General features: G+C 44.8%; 1 protein-coding gene across 1 annotated transcript in view; it reads right to left on the minus strand.

The window, feature by feature from the left end:
• Nucleotides 1–23579, minus strand: part of SMOX (spermine oxidase) — a 57100-nt gene that overhangs the window by 23198 nt on the left and 10323 nt on the right. The window contains exon 2 of the mRNA XM_067297216.1: nt 2612–2846. Coding sequence (XP_067153317.1) covers nt 2612–2819 — 208 coding nt within the window. The 5' untranslated portion in view covers nt 2820–2846. The remainder of the gene's footprint in view (nt 1–2611; nt 2847–23579) is intronic.

Raw genomic sequence — 23579 nt, forward strand, 5'->3', positions numbered from 1 at the left:
CTTAGAAACTCACTGACATTACTCCCAGGCAGATAATCCAGTTATTACCTAGTGTAAATTATACGGTAAGTTATTTGAAAGTGCAAAATTAAGTAACATCTTTTTTAAACAGAGAAACCAATTTACTTTCAGGACTTTAAAAGATTTCAGTTTCAATATTAAACTACTTTGAATGAATCACACAATAGAACAAATTCTTGTAAAATCTGCCTGCTACTCTGTGAATATAATTATTGACATACAAGCAGCAGCCAAAACAGGCCTATACACAACAATATACCATACCAGCAATTTTCCAAAGGAATGCATAGATTGCATATCAAGCCTTCTGAATATGCACAGGAACTTTCACATATCCCTTTGAATCCCTGACTACTCCTCAGGCATCCTGTCGTGAAATATCTGCAGTGGATACAGATGTTATATATCATATACAAGAAAGACACTTACAATCCACAGACACACAAACCTTCTACCTCACCTGTGTTAGAGATGATGAATCAAACCTCTGCAAATCCAAATTATTCCCCTGGGCTTACTGGCAACATACTTTAAAACTGGTCCTGAAGTAAGGGAAAATACTAACCCCTGCAAGATACAGCATTGCTCGGTGAGAGTGGAAGCGCTAGGATATAACTCTGTGAAGGTGTCATCGTATCTCTGCTGAAGGTTTAAATTGCATCTTACATCAGAGGGTACTGGCCAGAAAAGTCTAATATTTAAACTCCTTTCAAACCAGCAGATCAAAGTGGTTGTATGTTGAAGATTCAGAAGAACCACTTCTGTAACAATTTTTTGGAAGTTTTAGCCAGATCTGAGAAATGAGCAGGTTTGGCCCACCCCAGGTGCAATCCTGGTGCTCTGGGCAGTACGGAGGAAGACAGTACGGCCCAGGGTCATGCTTCCCTGTTGCTTTTGTACCAGGGAATAAGGAGGCTCTGGGCAAATGCTGCTTCTGAAGACTTTACCACCCAACAGAGCTCCAAAACTGTGTGGCTAAAGAGCATGTACATCCGCAAAGCTCACAAGGTGCCAGAACATGCACCCACCTTGGTAAAGAGTTGCACACAATACCTGCACAGTGTAATTTTGCTAATTTGCAGAAGATAAGAAAAGACAAGACAGTTCACAGTTTTCAAACAAGCGTTAACATATCAAGATTAAAATTTTAGATTCCAGTCCTTTACTCTGCAAATAATGGTTACGGCAACGAACTGCACCATCTTCACCAGGCAGAAAAGCCTTCTCTTGCTTCATGTTAGTTAAGAAGCGGTAACGAACAGGAGGCAGATTCCCAGCAAAGGTGGAGACATGAGTAACTGGTGAAGGTGTCCAAAGGTGACAGAAATGGTCTCTGTATTAGTATCACGTAACTATTTCACAGGTGCACTGACAAAAATATTTATTGTTCCCTGAAGATTTCAGATCTTTAACACTTCCCTCCTCTCACAGACATGATACAGGGTATTTTTAATACAGCGTATTGTGAGTAAAGGACACACTTCCCATTCTAACCTCTATGCCAAGTCTCAGCGGAATGTAAAGTGCCCTGTTCAGATCCCGGAGATTAGATTTGTCCGACTGCCTTTTCATTCATTTCCCTTCTAAAAGTTCATAGGATACTGCTGTTTATTTACTATGGTAAGTTTACTGAGTAAAATGTGGTATGTGATGTAAGGACCTGACAAGTAAAAAGAAAGGAGGCCAGCAAGAGGCTGAAGTTAATAAATACACAGGGTGGGATCAGAAGCAGAACTAGTTAATTGAAATCAGGAAGGCAATTCAGTAAAAACGAAGAGCTGTTCGCCTCCTGCGGCGAAGAGACAGGCAATGCCCTCCCAGGTCCCAGGGGAAGTCTCACTGACTACTGTACTGCAAAGGGCAACATTTGTTCCAGTAACTTTGCATTTAGAGATTTTACAGGCCCTTCCAATTGACACAGGATTAAAATATCCAGTGTCTGCACCTCTATTACATGCTGAGAAAGGAAGCCGCAGAGGTAGGAAAGCTGCAAATCAGGATGAAAGGATACATTGAAGAGGTTTTCCAGCAGCCTGATTCACAGTGGGTAGTGCCTACACAATAAATTAGTTCTAGGGAAATGAATGGGGCTATTTGTGAAACGGAATAGCTTTGAGCTTGCCCCTTTGCAAGTGATGTAAGTCACGGAGAAATGGATGTTCTCTAGCCAGGAGATTTACTGACTGCTCTTAGTCAAGAGTCAAGCTTGAAAACTGTGGTGGAAACTGTCTTGATACAGTTATTCAATCACAGCACACTTCTCACAGGCCTGTTACACTGAGCTCTTCTTATAAAGGCAAAAACAATCACCGAGATCTTCATTTTATGGAAATACGGTCCACTTTGGAGTAGCCTTCCATCTGAAGATCTGAAGGTGTCGTGAGCACAGCCCAGATTTGCCCATCCACCCTAAAGAAAGCCCAAGGAGTCGCGTGCCTGATAATGTCATACCTCAAGTACCCTTCTGCATGTGCACATTGACTGGAAAAGCAAGCTTCCAAGGCCAAATTAACTTAATAACAATATAAAGGCTTGCAAGCAGAATTCAGAAAGAAAACCCAACGCGTTGCTACCAAAATACTGCTCTTACCAAGTTTCACACTTTGCACTCGGCCTCCAATTCGGTCAGTTGCCTCAAGGATAGTTACATCCGTGAAACCACTTTCCAAGAGCGCTTTTGCAGCTGACAGGCCCGCAAGCCCAGCACCAATAACTACTATTCGAGGCTGTCGTTTTCTCCGTAGGCCACTACTAAGAGGATCATCCGTGCTGTCTGCAGATATTTCACAACTTTGCATGCCGTCCAAGCTCTCTTTCTAAGGAACCTATGGAAAAAGCAAACAAGCGTGTTCAGGGAACTCGGCTCACACTTAGCCTCTGCAGTTAAAAATCCTAAGGAAGCCTGTAAAAAAAAAAGTCCAGCAGGAAAGAAAGTGAACTTGTGAACTAGAACCAGCCTTTCAAATGGGATGCACAGTAAGGATAACTGAGGTCAGATTGAGATGTAACAACGTTTTGGTCTGCAGCACCAACACTGGAAACTCCAGAAGTCTCCACCCTCTTGCAACCATGTACGCTATTTCCAGAGAAGTCAAAGGATTTTCAAACTCCCATCTCTTTAAATAACCTCCAGAAGTGGCAATTTTGTGGCAAAGACTTCAAAAAATTAAAACGAAAACCACACACCCAGGAACAATGAGCTCCAAAATACAGTAATGAAGCTTCACTATGCCACTGTGGCAACCACAAAGCATAAGCTTCAGATCATATAACTACGGGACTTGGTAAAGAGGATTTAGCTCAAAGCATGGAGATCAGATCTCAAACCAATCATTACAGGAATGGTACAGACGGACAAAACATTTCAACTGATGAAAGCCAATGAGGGCCAGCTGAAAAATTCAGCCACATGACGCAGCCCCCGAGTCAACACCATCCTGCCACATCAGGATCAGCCTTAGTGTTAGATGAAGAGAGGTTCAAATCCATACCAGTTCCCATTGGATTGATATCACCTTCATCTACGCAACATATCCAACCAATCCTCCAAGGGGTATCCCATTTTTCTTTGCAAACTCCTAAGGCCGTCTTTTTGACTGTGTACACTCTTCATTTCAGGTCCCATTGCCTTATTTTAGTACATGGCCTGAATCCATATTCTGTCCCTGTCTGCTTATACGCTCTTGAGAATGTGGAGGTATCGGGGACATTCTCCAGTGAAAATGTTATGCTCTGATTTAGCAGCCATGAGATAGAAAATATGCCCACTCAAGGAGACAGCTGCTCTCATCCACAGCAATAGGAATCAGTCCCATGAACTTCATTATATTAGGAAGAAAAGCCAAAAGACACAACATCTGGCAGGAACCAGGGGAAGCAGAGTGTCCATCGGCCTTCCCCAGAGAGACAGCAGGCCAAAGTCACCACTGTAGCTGCCATCAGCCACAGTCAGTGCTTCTAGTCTCATTGCAAGGAAGGTTCAACCTTTTTTCAGGGATCACATGTGCAGGATGTCCTTACAAACAAATGTCAATGTCTAGTCTGGATAGGTTTACACCTGTCCTCAAGAGTGCTGAAGAACAGGATATGAAGACCCACACTCCAGATTCAAGAAGACATTTCTTCCCGATTTGTAAAGGAGAGACACATAGTCCAAGATTCATCAACCCCTGAATCAGCTGGTGCCCAACAATTCGGACAAAGTGTGCACGTCATTCTCTGCCTTTTACCGTCCTCCCTACACACCACCTACTGAAAGCCGAGTTAAAAATAAAAAATAAAATAAAAATAAACAGAGGATACTCCTTCTGAGCTCTTCCCCAACTCCCTTCTCCTTTTCCTGTCTCCCAACACTTGGCCAACATCAAAGACGACTGTTCCTCTCTTGCACCACCAGGAGAAGAATCAAACCTTTGTTCTTAAGACACTGCTGGACTACTACAGCATGTGACTGTGTGTACTAATGAAGGACAAAACAACAGTGTTTTCATTTGGAGAGTCCCTTTTATTCCACAATCTTAAAGCACTTATATATCTTGACCAAGTGTGTCCTGCTCTGTGTAATACAGAGAGGACACTAGATTGAAGTCAGTAGTCATTAAAGCAGCGGTATAAAAAGTAAAATGATCTTGCTTGCACTCTTCACAACTATTTTGAAACTGTTTTGTTTCAAATGCTGAAACTTCAGTCCAATCTGTTCTATTTGGGCTTGCCTGCAAGAGATTTTAGCAAAGTGCTGTAACAAATTCTGCTTCTGCCAACATAGCTTGTTCCAAATGCCGCTGAACAACAGAAAAGATGACATCTAGTCAGCTTTGGCTGCAGCCATACTACAGACTTCTGCTGTGGTTACATCAATCAGATCTCACTATTTTCACCTCCTGACCGATGGATCTGAGCTAGCAGACCTCATGTGGAGCCAGCCATTGGTGTTTGGAGAGCTATTCCCAAGCAGGAGTCAAACACGTCAAGCATGCAGTGCTTTCTAGTTCATGGCAAGAGTCACAAGTCGTGGTCATTTAACAAGAGGAAAAGCTATGAGCAGCCAAAACCAGGCACTGGACTTACTCCCAAGCAAGCTGGATCCAAAAGCAGTAAATCAGTTTGAAAAAGCAGCAGAGAACGCTTTCTTCCCTGGCTCCAGAAGCAACAGTAAAGCTCTGGAACAGGCAGGGAGGAGGAAGATGCAAGACACCTTCCGTACAGCAGCTGATGAGATGGGTCGAGCTTTCTGTTGCAGACACCTCAGAACTAGTCTTTGCTTGCTTTGTTTCCGATTCATTCCTCCCGCAGACATTCCTTATCTGGCACAGGAGTGTTTGGTTCCTGTTTATCTTAACTCACTTTGAAAGTGGATTTTCAGAACGGGTTAAGATAAACAGGAACACAGCAGTCCTATTCTGCAGTAAGGAGGACTTCCCTTGGGAATTAATCAGGAACTACTCCATGATGTGTAGATTAAATCCCTACCAGTCAGAGGCTGATGTGAAAGATAAGACCACCCCTCAACAGAGACACACAACACACACCGCAAACAGAGATTAGGGACAACATTCTGGTTAAAAAATAACTGAAAAGGAAGCATCGCTTTTCTCTATTTACAATGCAGGACAATGGAAAGAAACTTGGCTTCCCAAAAAGAGATGTTTCTTCCACTGTCATCTTTTACCTATGCCTGAGGTCAAGTGAAGCCACGACTTTTCTTGGTCCCTATATCGTTCCAAGGCTGCACAAGTGGCAAGTGGTCAGTGCGTCAATGGTCCCCGACCTCCCCTTCCAAACGTGCCAACTTACCGACTTTTAACCTATCAAGCTAAGAGGTCAGAGGTTTCTGGTTTCTTTAAAAATCTTTAAGATGGGCCCTGAACATCGGGACCTCTGCATTCAGAGCCTGATGTGCAGTTGCAGGAAATCGAGGCTACCTCTCTACACTTCCTCTGTAAAAAACAAAGGTTAGGAGACCATCACTGGCGTGCGAGGCTTAGCTGCCTGAAGGACAAAAATAGTACAGTTGTTAAAGGGAACATAAGAGCTGCTGTAGCAAGTCACATTGAAGAGCCTGGGGTCAGCACAAACAGGAATGACCTTCTTCTGGCAGTAACCAGCCTCCAGCATAAGTCCTTTAGGGACATCCTAAAGTGGAACTCATTTCCAGACCTCGGAGCATAACAAACTGTTGGCGGACCTTTTCCTCTTGAATTTGCTGACTCCTTTTGGAAGCCCTCTAATGTTTCTGGCCTTCACAGCAGTTCTGTGGCGAGGAGCTCCTCAGTCTACTAACACTATGCAAACATTTTTGTCCTTTTGGTGGTTTCAAACCCACCACTCAAAGAGAACTGAGGGCATTCCCCGAAACTGTGTTACGAAATACAGTGAGTAATCACTGCCTGTTCACATTATCCTCAGTGCCAAGGACCTTCATGCATGATCCTAGTCATCTCTTCTCCAAGAAGCAATAAATTTTAATCTGGCCAGCCCTTCCTTGTTTTCAAGCTATTATAAACCTATAATTGAAATAATTCTTCCTAGATGTGTCTTCAGGATTTATTACAACCCATACACGTTCCATAAAACTCTTCACTTCTCAGCTAGTCTCCAGATAACACTTTGATGTATGTATTTTAATTGCCACAGTAAAGAAACACCTTTTCTGCCATCTATATCCTGTAAGAATTTAACAGTTTTAGCTCAGTTCTTCAAGTACAGCTTTCCTAATGCTAGCTTCAGCACACTCTTGTGAATTCTTCACATCAAGTCTTCCAGAACATGTCTTCCCCTCCTGTTTCAGCATTTTAATACTGGATTAGGTGACCTGTCTAGACAGATGAGAAAATAACAGGGTATTTTCTGTGTACAGAATCCTGATCTAGAAACCACCCTTAATTAGCCAACAACCTTCACGGTATGATTGACAAGGGAAGGTAATTAAAATTTAGCAAGAGCTTGAGCTTCCCAACCAGGATACATGATCCGTTGTGAAATCAACAGACAATATAAATATATGATCCCCACTGCACTTATTTCAGTATCAGTTATACACTCTGTTAGGCTCATAAGTAAGATAAGTACATAAAACAGTCTATTAGCTGCAATGCTCTACCTTCAGTATTTGCCAATCCACCAGACACTGCTTGCACCAGTGGATATTACCAGATCCTCTGACACAAAGATAGTTTGGCTTTTTGACTTTTACTTGATTCCCAGAAGGTTGTTTTTCTGGTTTTTTTTTTAATTACAGGGTAAGTAGTATGTTAGCTGCTCTGCTGTGAATCTCTTTGAGGCTGTAATTTTACTATGCATCCAACCAAAAGCAAGAACCAAAAGCAAGGGTAATACTAAATCATAGCTTGCCTAAGAGTAAAATCCTCCCACCTTGTCTGTTATAGCTTTCCTGTGAGACAGCTGATAGGCACACGTTACCCACCATAAAGAAAAAACCAAATAGGCCACAATTTCCTTCTGCCTTAAAAATACAGCTTTGATCCTGCTACCTCTTGTTTATCTAAGCATCTCACTCGTGATATTTTAACTGCATCTTTCTCCAGATTCGTTCCCTTTTCTCAGTCTCTGTTTCCATTCTATCCTTGCATTCCTAGGTGCCACCACCCTTCTTCATTCATCTCTTCTCACTACTGTCCATCTCTTCCATTCAAAAAAAACCCCACTAAATAAAATGCAAGAGCTCAATTTCTGTTTCCCAGCAGGCAAATCTTTGCAAAAATATGTTTTCTAAGATGGGCACCATTCTACCAACCCAGAATCACAGGTTTGCATTCCTGGCATTCGTACCCTTCAATCCTACAAAGTTCCCATCCCTTCCTCTCTGCCACCCAGCCCAGTGACTGGTCCCAGGGAGATGATTCTTTTCGCCTACACTGAGGAACTGTTAGCTCTCATTAGGACTTCACACCAGAGCTATCTTAGTAATAGCTTAGAAATCATTTTGAACAGATTCCTCTGGGTCTCCTCCCTCTAATAAGGGTATTTTCTTGATGTATTCCCTTTAACAAAGGCCACCTTCTGCCTATTTAATTTACAGTGGACCCACAGACAAGGGCAACCCAGAAATACCGTGAATGCAGAAGTCATGCTAGTCTTTCCTACCCCTAATCTAGTAGCAACAGCAACAACATTCAGAGGTATCTCCATTTCACGATTTTTTTCTCATGTTGCCAGCAAAGCCTTGCAAGTCACCAGGAAGAACCCAGAGAACTAAGGCAGTTCGCAGCTGCCGCCCTGATTACAACCGTGTTCTCTGACGAGGCTATTCTTCCAGGACCTGTAAGAAAAAGGTCACCAAGGCTCACACAATTTAAAAATACAAAACCAAAATAAACAAAAACTTTGCTCGAGGAGCTCGAGCTGACCCAAACACTCTCGCGGTAGCACTGTCATAGCTGTGATGACACAAACGCTTAGGCAAGGTAACGTACTGAAAAAAAGGCTTGAGGGCTTAAAAGCTTGTCTGGTTCTTTTTTCTTTTTTTTTTTCTCCACCTAGATCAGTTAATCTAAAAAAAGGCCTTCCTCTCCCTTCAGACTGTGCTTTGTTTCACACAGTATGTTGCCTGATACCCAAAAGTGAGCTCCCTGCATCCCACAGACCGCAGTTACGGCCACTCCGGGTGGAATTCATCTCATCCAGCTTCACCAGTCAGGAGCCCAACTTGCATTTGCTGTCCTCAACCTTTCAGAGAGAGCTGGAGAGCAAGAGACACCAGCAGAGGGTAACCCATCCCGCTGATCTCAGACGTATCTGAGGATGGAACACCTGAAAGGGGGCTTACAGACCAGCTTAAAAAAGTCACCTCACCCTTTTGAGTCCACTTACGTTAGCAGTTTAGCTAGGCTCAGCAGTTTGCTCTGGAATGACAGCTCCACTTCCCACGCTTTCATCCATGTTGCACAGTTCTTGGAGCACCCAAACTGGACTCCTTTTGGATGAAACCAAACCAGAAGACGCACTCCAAGAGAGCACATGATGCGTCCCAGCCGCTAAGGGACGTTCATTACGGCACCGGAGTAGAGCAAGTCCACGCCGAAACACACACAGCGTAGACGTGGGGTCCTCAGCACTGACTCATTCGCTCAGCATATCCTCTCCTATTACCACCACAGTACTTACTGATATAGAAATAGTTTTAGGCAGCTAAAATGAGGTTGAGATGATCTGCACTTCCAAAACAGGCAGGGGGTGATCGCGCTTCCACATACTATTCTCAGAATCCTGCGTAGGGACATGGTTTTCCTTCCTAACCACAATACTTGACTGCACGTTTTGGTCCTTCTGTACGGCGCTGAATTGGCAGTCTTCACATTAACAAGAGCAACAGTCAGTCTGGAGGGTGAGAAATGCATAATCAGCACAAACAAAATCCCTGCTGACCGCACAGACCAAGCAGCTCCACCATAAACAGACTAAAATTTACTAGAATCACTTTATTCCTTCCAGGTTTTTAATGGCTGGGAATTATGCATCAGCCTTCATCAGAAACCTAAACAACAGGACTGTGCTTGTTTGAAAGGAACTGAAATAAATCAGACAAGACCTAATTTCAGCTGAACAACTAAATGGAAGCACAAGAACTAAACACACTAAGCAGAGGAAGAAAGGAATTTTTTTTAATAGCAACTGATCCAGAGAGTAACAACACATGAAGGGGCACTACAAACACACGTGTTTATAAGGCAGGTACATTGGTCATAGTCTGAAAGCATTTACTGACATAGAATACTTGACACCAAAAGGCTATTTAATCTAGTCAAAGTGCAATTGAGCAACTAAGAGCTGAAGCTAGACAAATGCAGAACAGACAGGTCTATTTTTAACAGCGACAGTAATCAGCTGTTGGAACACTTTCCCCTAAAGACAGAGAGGACGCGATATTGCTCAAAGCTTTTAAATCAGGATCAGAGCTCCCATAGACATGTATGCTCTAGTCCCACCAGAAGACAGGGTTGTGGCGCTGGAGATGTTCCCGCGCTATGGAGGTCAGAAAAGATGCCCAAGACGATCCCTTCTGGCCTTTGCACCTCGGGAATCCACAGTCACACGCAGCCATAGGTCTGTGAGCGTATGCATCATCAGCACGGTGTTGTATAGACAGAGGCATGCACACGGATGGCTTTCGGTGATGCTTAAGGAATGAAAACCAGCCATACAGACCCCCCAGAGCAGGGCTTCCCCTAGCTCTCAGGAAACAGAAAACAAAATAAAAATCAGCTGACTTTTTGGTACAGAGGTTCAAAAGCCTGTTTTTCAATAGTAACAATCATCTCTATTATCTCATCAATTAAATACAATAACAAAAATGGTTATCTGAAAGCTCTATTAAGGGAGCCCACATGCAAAAGCTTCGCACGCAGGAAACAGAGCAGCAACATCTCTAGCAGATGTAAAGACACTCCAGCATTTAGGCCATTAACTCATTAAGTAGTCTAGCGCTACTTGTATCAAGCAACTGCATGGCTGTAATGAGTGACCTTTATCCAATTAACTGCAATAACAAAATATCCAATTATTGACTCTAATGCATCTTTTTTAAATTTTTTTAAGCTGAGGGAGAAGCTGAGAATTCGAAGGATTATTCTGGTTGGAGCACTTTTATCTCCTTTAGCACCTTTCCCAGCTTCAGACTCAGGCTATCCACTGAACAGACCGTACCTCCGAGTACGTACGAAAATGCCTGAAGTGGAAGGAGGTTTCTGCATCCGCCTCAACACCGCCTATCACCAGGGCCTCCCGTCTCTTTTAGCTGTGGTTCTCTTTGGCTCCTGGCATAATAAACAAGCATTTTGTAGCTTCTCCCTCTTCTCCACTTTAATCAGCCTTCTCAGAGGCAAGCACATTAATGCTCGCTGCCTGTTATTTCAAGATGCTCTTTCCAAGCTCTCCAGGCTGTAAACACGTCGAACTGGAACATCCTTCTCTTATTATTTTTTTTCCCCTCCCCTCCTTTCCACTCTTGCCCAATCCAGCAGGTTGCCTGCCAAACTCGCTTGCAATCCTTTTCAGAGCCACCACTTACACCGGCGCAGGTTAAGTACAGACAACCTTTCAACACGAGGCAGGAGACGTATTAATCGAGCTTAAGTCCTCCTCATCAACCAGATAACGTGAGTCAATGAAACAGACTGTTATAAACGGCCTTCATACAGGCGGTTGGGCAAACACCAACCCGACCAGGCTGTGTCGACCACGCAACAGGAGCTTTACTGCAGCGGAAGCGGACGCGCCTCGTTTCCCCGAGGGTACCAGGATAGCTGCAGGAGCAGCAGACTGGCCTTCAGCCATCCCGGCACATACCGGGGCCCTTCCCAGGCTCGTAACGCCCGCGCTGCCGTCAGGATACACACCGGCGAGGTTTGCTTTAGCTCCCGTCACACCTGCACACGCTGGAAACCTACCTCCAATCGCCAGGCAGAAACAACCCGCAGAGCAGCGTTTCGTCGTCAGCCTGGCGCTCAGGCTTTCTCCAATTCGGTCCTTTAGCTTAAACAAACTTTCAGGCTGGATGTGGGCTGCTGGAATAACCCACCCAGCCCCAGACTACTCCTGCCACCTTCTTTCCACGTAGCTGCCAGGCCTGCGCTGGAAGTGGGTCTCTGCAGGGGAGACTTTTTCTGACGGCGCATAGAAACTGTGAAGTGTTGATCAGAAGGGACCTCTAAAGGGCTCTAATCCAACCTGCTGCCCCAAGCAGGACCGTCACCAACACGGTCCCCTCACTCTCCCCAAGGAGCTGGCAGCTCCTTCCCATCACGTGACAAGACACCTGCAGAAGGAAGGATCATCCCATGGCATAGTAAGGATATTTCTTCATTGCCTAACCGGGGGAAGACATCCACATTTTGGTCATTTAGCAGGATGGGAATATATAAATTTATATATTATATATATTTATAAATATCTATAAATAAATTTATATTTATATAAATTTATATATATGCGCTCCCCACCTCTTCCCCAAGAGTGAGATCCGCATTTAACGTTCCCAAGAAAGAGAAGAGTCTTCCTGGATCCAAGCGGGTTTTGAGTGGAGCACCTCAATCATCTCTGTAGCACCTCCCCATCACATCACATCACATCGCATCGATACGACCCATTTATCCTGAGCGCCTCACCGTCGCCCACCAGCGCTGGTGACGGAGAGCTGACCAGGCTCTAAACTTTCTCATTACGATGGTGCAAGGGAGACAGACACAGCTTTTCAGTGCAGTGATAAAAACAAGACAGCGCTCCCGCTGCAGATGAGCAACCTGTGTCTTGCCTTGTATATCCACAGGGAAGAAGTAGCAACAAAGTGGTTTCCAGAGAGCTGCTGGAATTTATAGGGGTGGCTGTCAGAGAAAAGCAAATTTGGACTGAGGATGAACGCGACCATCTGCTAAAATTTGCCCACGTAAAAGCCCAAGCCATCAAACGTGGCTTGAGGGACTAGGAAGGCTGCAGCTCAGCAGCGCTGATCTTACATGAGCCTCTACAAGCCCCATTCACTAATTACTGACCCACCACAATGACCGGCACGCAGCGCATGCAGAGCTGGATCAGACATCAGGACAGAAACACAGTAACAACATGCTGAACCTACTATCTTAAAACTAGCAGCATGAACAAAACCGTTTTACCCATCCGCCGAATCCATGGCCCTCTGCCCAAAACCTCCGCAGCACCAGTGTTTTGGAGGTAGCAGAGACCTTCAGGATGACTCTGCATTCATCTTCCTCTGGACACATCCCAAAAGAGACAGACGGAAATCATGGTATCAACTTTTGCCTGCCCAAACTCAGGTCTCCTCAAGCCTGAGACGATGACCTTAACTGGGCCGGCTACTCCCCATTCTCATAAAAAACACTGCAAACTTTATCTTCATTTTCCTCCTCACTTCCAGAAATATCACCTCCCCATGGCTCAGGAGAGGCAGAGCAGGGGCCATACTAAAATACTTCCTCTTCCCAAGCTGGAAACCTGTGCTCCTTCAATGCACACAACAAACAACAGGCTCCTACTCCCAGGGTGACCACTGATGGTCTGTGGGACCTTAAGCAAGTCATTTCACCTATCTGTGCCTCAGTTTCCCTGTCTGTCAAATAAAGGACTATCACCCTGACTCACCTCTGTAAAGCTACTCTGCTAGTTATGAATGAGAAACAACCCAAAGCTGCTGGATCTTAGAGCTGAGGCCATCAGACCTTGTGCAGGCTACAGGCTCCAACAACAGCACCACTTTGTGGTCCCACGCTGCTGGCGCAGAAAACGAAGCAGAAATGTTTAAGTTCCTCAACAAAAAAACAGAATGTTCTGAGAAACAATATTTTTCATAAGTGCGATCCAAGACAGCTGTCCCCTTTGCCTCCTCCCACAACATCGTCATCCAGGAAAAATGCGGAGGAGACAGAGAGAATAAACCGTCAAATCCAACATTTTATAATTACCTTAGTAAAGACAGTGGAAAAGGCTCCCTGATAAGACCTCCTGCTAGCTTAGAGGCACTGGAACACCTTCTCTGCAGCCTGCTTTTCTGAGCAGACAACGCTTATTCAAAGTCGCACTGCAAGAAAAGACAACTAGCGAAAGCCTAAGTCTCCGACTGATCTGACCAATATCCCATGGAGAGAGGGAGACGTGGACAGAACAGCATCGGTGGTAACGCGGTCCTCAAGACAAGCGGGGCCAGGAAGCTCTGCAGGACCGCCACAAGCTCCCGTGCCTGTCCCATGCGGACCAGCCTCCTCACGGAGCGATGATCTGCAGAGCTGGCAGGGAAGCTGGCCGGGCAGGCAATCTCAGGCCATAAGCCAGCGAAGACGGAGCAGGCAGAGCACAGAGCTCGCTTTGTAAACGGATCCCGCAATTCTGACTTTAAAAACGAACCTGTTAAAGAGCCCATAAACGTCAGAGTGATTTATAGACCAGTGAGGAATCCACCGCGGCAGCCAGTGAACCCCGCTGGATAACACTGACTTCAGGCAGAGATAAAAATGCCCTGATGCTTTGTCTTGTTACACCCGTACCCCTCTATACGGATGCACTGTTTGCACAGACTGTAGCAAGTGTTCCAGTAACCCACCAGTGGCTCCCAAAAACACCTGCCCCAGTAAGCCTCCTTGACTCTCCAAAGTCACCAAAACTGTGCTAACTGGGAAAATCTCTGTGCTTTTAAACATTTAGAGGAGAAGGCTGGGGAAAAAAAAAAAAAAAAAAGGGTAATCAGATGGTGCTTTTGATCGGGAAACCACTGCACATTTTTTACCACTGCGATCCAACTTGTTTTAATGCCTGCGAATATCCCTCGAGTCAAATGAACTTGTTCAAAGCTGATTCACACCAAGGCTACTTTTTAAATTGGGTAGTTGTTGACAAGTAGAATATATTTAACAAGCCCCAAACATCTTGGCATGCAGTATAAAGACTTCCTATTATAATTTTTTTTTTTTTTTTTAAGCTAACATATGGGCAGAGCAGGTTGTCTGCCACAGGGCACTTCCATACCATGCTTGGCACTAACAGAGCTGCAAGGATATCCAAAAAATAAACCAAAGAACGTCATGCCAAGAACATAAGGGGATGAATCATGCCATTTAAAACTCACTGATAAAATGCACCATTATGTGTTTTTCGAATCCTTCTCATCTGAGGCAAAAGAAAAGAAAATAAATCAAAATAATTGGCTGGCCCATGGCTGATTCTCAAGCTTGTTTCCTTGGCTGAAGGGAACCGTGAGAATACAGCTGGCTCAGCCAGCTCTGAGAGCAAGGGAAGGGAGCAGGCTATCCTGAACCACTCTTCAGAGGCCTCTCTGACAGCCTAGTGGAAGGCAACTCAGACGGTGGGACAGCAGGCTGGATTTACAGTTCTGGGGATAAAGGTAATAACTAGATGATTTCCTCCACCCGTATGAACCTCCCATGCAAATGCTAAGATGTGGTCACCACCCCCAAGTGATTCCCAGAGAACAGGGCTAAGAAGAAAGTCAAAGGCATTTCAGGAATACGTTGCAAGGACACCACGTGAAGGTGAGAGATGGGCCAGCTACGGCCAGACTTACTGAGTTCCTGGAACAGGCTTGGAGGCAGAAGCCTCTTCTTCATTCTCCCTTTCTTTGCAGCTTCTCTGGTCACACAAAGCTGGTTAGCTAGTCTGCAACTGAGACAACGACTTCCCTGCGCCATGTGTTTTGGGCTACAGAGCTTCTCCTGTCCACGGAGCTAATGAAATCAGAACACTGTAATGCTGTGGTTTATGTGCCAGAGGCTACAATATTACACAGGTTCACAGCAGCAACAAAAAGCATAGCTTTGGATTTGTCACGTTCCTTGCACAACAGAGGAGCAAACCCTACCAGTAAATCCTCTGCTCTCCAAATCCCCCAAAGAGAGAAGAACAAGTATATGTTGTAGCTGACATCTTAGCATCCCCTTGGCTTTTGGGAGGTTGAGATGTTAGGTACAAGGGCCCACCTATATAGAAGACATCCCACAACACCTGCTCCATCACCAGGAACAGCTTACACTGCCAGGAGAACAGTCTTCTCCTGGATCAGGAAGAGCTGGGAAAACAGTGCCGCTAAAGTGGCACTCAACCTGGCACAGCGAACGGTATATCCTCATCTTAACCCTGGAGAAAGAAATCATGATCTAGTCATGCATTCTAATATCTTTGATAGAAATCACTGTGTTTCCACATACTATAGACCATCAGGGACCTATCTGCACTGTGACCTGGTCAAAACCTAAGCCAGTACAACAAGCCGCAGCTGAGCCATGTTAGCCTCAAACCACGGAGAGGGTTTATTAGCTCAGGAACACAGCTGCTGAGCTAACAAGGACAAGCAATATCCAGACCCAAACTGGCTTGCCTTTTTACAGTGCGTCTGTGCTGTGCTCTCCCGCATTTCTGGTTCCAAGTTAGCATGGAGAGATTGAGTGTGGTCTGTCTGTATCCGTGAGCATGGATCAATTCTGACTCACAAGCTTGCCAAGCAGTAGCTGACCCAATGCTGGGAATCTTCCCTTTTTTTCCAGCTCCTCAATCACGTCCAGTAACTACTGGGAGGCATCTCCCACTGCTCAGCTTCCCATGAAGCAAAGCTTGGTGTTTCAAGACTGTAAAAGGAAGGAGAAGCAGACAGTAAACTACAGGGGGGAAAAAAAGAGATTGCAAACTAAAACCACTGGCATAATGGATCAGAACAGTGTTGCAACCGCATTTCTCGTATTCTGCCAAAAAAGAGCTGTATCCTATCCTATCTGCATAATCATGCGATCTTATCTCCGTTACCCTCCTTCTCTCTCCAACTGTTTGTGAAACTTAATTGATAAAAACAGCCTTAATTAAATCGGAAACATGCCTATGTTTGCACAGCTCAGAACACAATGGGGTCTCAGGCAAATAAACACTGGTGTCCGTATTGCATCTGGGAATTCTTTGTGGTTTGGGGCTTTAAACTCATTGCAGCAAGCTCGGGGGCAAAGTTGCAACAGGAATCTTTTCCTCCTTCTCCCATTCCGTGTAACAGGAGGGTGAGAAAGGGAATGAATCTGCATTCAGCAAGGCGCAGTACTGGTTCCAACTCAATGTGCACATGAGGATCGTTTCAGGACACACCGTAGGAGGCACACCAGCCCAAAAGCAATCATATTTTCTCACCGCTTCTCAGAACGCAGACCTAACAAACTGCCCTGAAATAGCTGCACAACTCTCTAAATAGCATCATTTTTTCTCTATTTGAAAGCAACACCCACACTCAATCTTTGATTTTAAGCCATCCTTGAGCAGTTACCACATCTTTACCACTCAAGCCACGGAGAAAATCATTACATGCAACAGAAACACAAGGGCTGAGAACCAAAATTAGAAAAGCCAAACACCGCACACTGATTTACTCCCACAGTAACTGGATTGACTTCAGCCTGGAACAGACTAGACGTTACTCCGGGAAAAGTATGTCTCTCCAGGTGGAACTGTATTTAGGGGACTTCTCCGGGGCTTGTCTTTCTCAGGAACGCTAAATGCACATCTCGCGCTCTTGGGGAAGCCACGCTCCAGCTTCCAGGCAGCAGAGACACGGCCAAGACTAACTTTAGCACGTTGCAACACACCCCGCATTCCCCATGCTGCTCTCTGCACAAACGCATGCATCGGACGAGAACCCCAAGGTAGGGGAATTCAGGTCGGGAAGCATCTCCCTGGATCTCGACGAATTCTGGGTCGTGGCTTTCTGAGATTTTTACCCGTCAGACGCTCCCCTTGAAGAAGAAAGGTGTTTTCCTCACGCTACTTGAAGTGCAGGGTTTTGCATATGATGGCTACATGTTCTGATTTTACAAGTGTTTCGATGGCAAAAGCGCAGACAGATCTCCTCACTAGACACTGCCTGCATTCAGGCGGTCTGGAGATATCCACAGGAAATCAGGCGCTGCCGCAAAAAGCGTCTTACACGGGAAAGCATCCCGGCTGCAATGCAACAGCGGCAATTCACCCCGCCGTGGGATTTCCCTAGGAAGTGCTAGAGACACACTGAAGCAGAGCAGAAAGCGCAAGCAGCCGGCAAAAGGCAAGGAAAAGATGGGTGGGAGAGTGGAGAGACAAAAACGCAACAGTGACACCTTCGGCTTTTGTTTCCACCTTACTGCAAACATCAAAACAAAGCCGGAGGACGAAATTCTCCCTTGAGAGACTCCAACAGAAATCCTCCTCCAGCCTCGAGTTCTCGTGCTCTGAGGTTACTAAATGCCCTGCAGGCAACTGCAGCCCGGAGTACCGTGGGATGCACAGAAATGATGGATTATCATTTCCACCAGGTGCCTTTCATTCCTCCCGACTCACCCAAACTCAGAACGATATTTCTTCTCCGTGACTATCAAGATATTTTACTGCAACAAAGGGAAATTTATTTTGCATTGCTCCTTTTCAATAAACCGTGTCTCAAACCACTTCACAGAATTAAGATAAAACACTGCTCAGGAAGAGAGCTAAGAAGTACAGGCTATGGAAAAAAAAAAGAAATATTTTAGATCTAAGGGATTTTTCAGCGAGCAGGAAGGTTTGCCACGTGGTAAACAGCAGAGGCTGGGGACTGGGCCACTTGTGTTTTATCTATTCTTCTGCAGACTTCTTGTGTGACGGGGGATAGCAGAACGACAATTCTGTCCACGAATTGCTAAAAATACAGCACAGTTTCAATGCATTTGGATGGGAGCTCATTTCACTCAGCGTGTCGAGCTTTATCCTTTCCATGCTTCAGCGTCACCGTGCGTTAAGCAGCGTTAGTGCCTAGCCGTGTCAAAAGAGCATTTTGATAAATGCCCTCAAATGAAAGGAAACTAGAGGAGTGTAAAGTATTGGAGCTCAGAGACCCAACAGGACCACTGAGCTGTGCGGAAGTCAGAAGCGATGATAACAAGCCAGTGAATTTCCAATCACTTCTTGCCTCCATCCCATAACTACACACTTAAACGCAGACAGCCTACAGATAGGCTGGCATGTTGGCAAGGAAGATTCGTCATTTCTAAATTTAGCAGCCACTTCAATCATAGCGTGATGCTTCACAAGCAACAGAGTTACAAAGTGGAGTTTGTAAAAAGACTATTTAAACTTAAATGAGAGCTCACCTCGCTGGGTAAAGTCTTTTCTTAATTCCCTTCCTGTTTGGACAATTTGATCCACTTCATTTTTTCCACCGCAACTGCAAAGGTCTGTCCTAGAGTGAATGGATTTTTTTTTTTTTCTGGGATAACTTCCAGGTTAAAGAGAAAGGATTTACACTTGAATGAAACATGGGCTCTGTATTTGGAAAATTTGTTTTGAAAACTTGGGAAGGAAGCAAAGTCTCCTTCATTTAAAAAGGGACTCAATTAACATTCTCCAACAAGTCTTCCTATGGAAAGAAAAGTACTTGCAGCGGGACACGTGATTTCAAACTTGTTCTCCTCATTCACAGTGCCGCTTTCCGAGACACAGGCCACTGCTTTTGAGAGACACGAGGATCTTTGCACAGCTTTCCAAAGAACTGCCTCTCACAGCCAAGGCCTCGACCCCAGGCATAAGATGTTCTGTGATCAAGGCTCAGGAAACTTAAAATATTGCCTAAAGACCCCGATGATAAACTCACTCTATGAGCACAACAGACCCCTCTACAGTAGGCGACAGCTCATCTCCGCTTAGCCAAAACTGGGAGGTGAATTCCCCCAAGAACTAAGAAGCATCACAGGTGTCACCACCTAGAAAAATCTGCTTTGTCTTCTTGAGAACATACAGCACTGTGTGTTTGGGTTTGGTTTTAAAAAAATGTTAAAGAAGACACCAGCAACCAACCAAGAAGAAGTTCTGCTTTTGATGCACACATCGCCTGGTGTGGGTTTGATCTGGAACAGGCAGTGGTCAGACAGGACCACCGTAATGGTTACCTGGGTTTTGAAAAGCAACTCTGAAAGCGCAGGGCATGTCTAGATATTGCCCACACAAAAGGAGGAAAAGGACCTATGCCATTATTTTTTTCCAGCCAAAGCTAAAGGGGAAAAAAAAGGTCACTGACAATTTAATATTCAATTTCATTTCTGAATTCTCTTATCGGCTGCGCATGACAGAGCATTCTTCACCCTTTAATAAGTATCTGTTGAACTACAGCCCATCGCGAAGCCGATGACGGACTGAGTCAGGGAGTTTACCACAATACACAGCAGTTTGGGATGGGAGGGAAAGGAATTATCAGTGTATATCGCTGCAGAAAGTATGCAACCTTCACCTCATCGAACACTTTGGACAGATCACAAATTCATTTCTTCTGGATGTCGAAAACTCAAACCTGACTCAGGCATGCAGCAACAGAAGGGAACAGTTACCTGTAGCTACCGACCTTCAGCGCCTCAGACAGGAGTCTAAGTCTTCTATGCAGTGAAAAAAAAGACATAGACTCTCTACAGAGCCTATCCAGGTAATCTAGATGCTGACATCTGAGTTATCTTCTGCAAAAAGGCTATTTTCCCTGCTGACCATGCTCTTAACCTTGCCACTACATTAGGCATGAATACTATGAAACACATTTAACAGATATTCACTAGTTCATCCAAAACAAGGTGGTGGTTTGGAGGATTACCCACACAGAAATGAGCCAAAACAGCTACCCTGCAATCCTTTACCTTCATCCAAAATAAAAGCGGTTTGGGATTTTGTTATTTAATAAGATTTTCCATAGGAGAGTTGGCATGCTTTAAATTCACACCCCTCTTTGCAGTGGAATAGCTTCCCCACACAGACAAGTGCCTAACTCTTAACCCTTGTTGGCCACATCAACATAGATATAAAGACAGAAAACATCAGAGAATCCTCCCAACTTCCCGTATATATGAAACCACGCACACAACTGCAAGGCACTTTGCACAGCTGTTAACCGTGCTGCGCAGTGATAAACACACTTAAACTAGTTTACATTTGCTTAAAATAAATACTTAAAGAAAAGGAGCCCTACTACTCTCCTTTCTGCCTACTACGGACAGATGTTGGACAGCATGAAAAGCTGGAGCTATTCATTAGAAGAGGTAAATAAGCTATAAATGAAAAGCCCTAAACAGTTCACCCCATCTACAAGGCCAGAAGTTAGACTACACTTGAGCCCCGTGTCAAAACTCTCCATCTGTCCCAAGGGAATCCACAAAACATTTGTGCAGTCACTTTCCCATTGACTTGAGATAAAGATCCCCTCGGCAGATGCAACTTCTGTACTCAGAAATATTCCCTGTGGATACCTTCTCCTGAGAATATAATAGGTGGTGACAACTCATGAACTATGCTCACATCTGCGTGTCTTTTAATGAGTAAGCTCGTCATGTTGGGGAAATATAAATACACAGTGCTCTACAAGAGACTGACTTTTAGTTATGCCTTTGAAAAGAGTCTACTCCAATCTATTCCAAAAGTTTTAAAATGGGTAAATGCAGTAACTGGATCTTCTCCGGAAAGAGAGGGAAGAGTATTTCTAGAATTAAAGAGTTTCTCTCTTCCATGTGTTGAATTGCTTACAACTGTTCACCCCAAGCCCACCACAAGCTTTCCGATCCTGTTCCCCCTGCATCGTCCTCATGCTCTGGAACAAGCTTTCTGACCAGGAACCTGCTGCAAAACACAAGTGTCTCATACACACATAGGGTGAGTCCCTTCGCTATATCGTGTTGGATTTAAAACCAGGGATGAAATTATCCTGCACAAGACACCTCTGAAAGAGATTTAACTGTCGGGAGAACTGTGCTTTTAAAAGTGAGATTGCCCAGTTGATGTGGGCAAAATCTACAAGTGTTGCAACTCTCCACTCTGGCACTCAAATACTAACGTAAATGCTACAGACCCCCACAAAGTTTCTGTCCCAGAAAGTTGCTGGAAATGAAGCGATGGGGGTACAGGGCCATATTTATCCTGCCGCTCCACTGTGCAGCTTCTTCTGTCCGTTTGTCACCAAGCACATCTTCCCCTCCCTGCTCCAAAGCAGATTGAGCTTAATATACTTATGCAGTTGTGAAGTGTACTGCCTATTATCCAATTAGGCAGCTAACGAGATCTGAGTAACAGCACGTAGGCACAGATAACAGTTGGCTGATATCTGGTACAGATTAGACACGTACTTTATTTTTCCCACCCTTGCAGAAAGAGGGTTGGGATTCGTTCAAAGACTGCTTTGAAGACTGGATTCAGGTAATTGTTTAATTTCATTTGGAACCCATAAACACATCACGTTTGCTTCCTCTTGATCTCCCAAGGCTGTCATGTAGCAACCATCCCGTTACAAAAGTTCTCATAAACCTGGTGTAGTCTGCACGTTTAAACTTTCACTGTAGACAGGGGCAGATCTCACCACCTTCAAGGTCCCTTCTATCTTCAAAAATCTATGGAAGACAGATCCTTTAATAAAGGATCCATGCATCACCAGGAAAAAATTGTATGCCCATACAGAAGTGATAAGGATATTCAGAAACGCAATCTTTATTAGCTCTGACACTGTTCCACATGACATTCCCATAAGATCCAGCTAAGAAAACACAAACGAGATGTAATCACCATAAAATGGCTGCTTGACAAAATAACTCTCAGAGTGTAATTATCAAGGGTTTGCTATCTAATTGGGAGGGCACTGGAAAGCGGGTCCAGCCAGGCATAAGACCTGTGCAATATTTTCATTAACAACTTGGATGATGGACTGGAATGTATGCCCATAAAACCAACAGATGATTCAGAGCTGGGAAGATTTGCAAGCACTCTGGGGTACAGGTTCATATTTCCAAATGATCTTGACACACTAGTCCCTCATCAACAAGAGGAAATACTTAAGAAAGCAAAATTGCCTGCACAAATGCAAAAATGGGGAGCAATTCCCTATGCAGCAGGACTACAGAAGAGGTTCTGTAGCTGGGCTCAGAAAGTCACAGTACAAGTGCGAGGTTCAACCACAACCCAGAGCAGCATAACTGCAAACCTCAGCCTGCAGTGACGATCCATGGAAAGCAGTTAGCTAAACCTTGCATGGTTTTGCCCTCAACTGTTCACTGCTCTGCAGCTACTGTGCTTTTAACAAAAGGCAGACTGGATCTTGGGAAGAGCAACAAAAATCCATGAAAATTAAAAAACAACTGGTGTGAGAAGAAATTGGATCCATTTAAGCCAGACATGTTCCTAAGAACAGACTAGTCCAGGCAAGCAGGCAGGCCACAGCCTGAAGGAAGCCTCCTTCTTCCTTCATCCGGCAGGAAAAATTCCCAGTTGAACTATTTCTAAAGACACTTCCCTGCTTAAAAACAAGCTAGTGGCCAGCAATGTGGATGGAAAGAGCAAGAGTCCATGGGCTCATCTACATAGAAAAAGAAAAAGAGACCAGAAACTTTATTTTCTATAGTTCCCCATATGCTTTCATTTAACACCCCACTTCTTCCAGCACACCTCCCCTCACAGGCCCCACATAGGTTGGTCTAAACACAACTTGTTGTTGTTGTTGTTGTTTTGAAGCAACTTTCTCATTAGCAAATCTTGAAAAGCTCGACTGACCTAGAGACATTCAGCCTGCCTCCACAAATGGGGAGATACAGATCAGAGAGGTGCACTACAAGGTAGTTAAAATCGGCTGGATCACTGAGCTCAAAGGGCAGTAGCCAACAGACTGAAGTCTTAACTGGCAGCCGTTTATGGATGGTGTTCCTCAGGGAACGCCCGGTACTGGGGCTGATGCTGTTCAACATCTTAATTAACAACCTGGATGATGCAGTGGAGAGCTCCCTCAGCAAGTTCACAGACAACATCATGCTGGGAGGAGCAGTCGATACACCGGAGGACAGGACTGCCCCAACAAGCTGGAGGAATGGACCGAAGGAAACCTCATGAAGTTAAGCAATACAGAGGTGAAGTCCTGCACCCAGGACAGAAAAAAAGCATTTATCAACACAAACTGGGAACTGCCTGGCTAGGGAGAAGCTCTTCAGAAAAGCACCTGAGGGTCCTGGTGGGCAATAAGTTGAAGAGGAATCAGCAGTGCGGTCTCGCAGCGATGAAAGACAGGCACAAAATGGGCTCTATTGGGA

Source organism: Apteryx mantelli, chromosome 5 (genome assembly GCF_036417845.1).
Source record: "Apteryx mantelli isolate bAptMan1 chromosome 5, bAptMan1.hap1, whole genome shotgun sequence".
NCBI classification, from domain to species: domain Eukaryota; kingdom Metazoa; phylum Chordata; class Aves; order Apterygiformes; family Apterygidae; genus Apteryx; species Apteryx mantelli.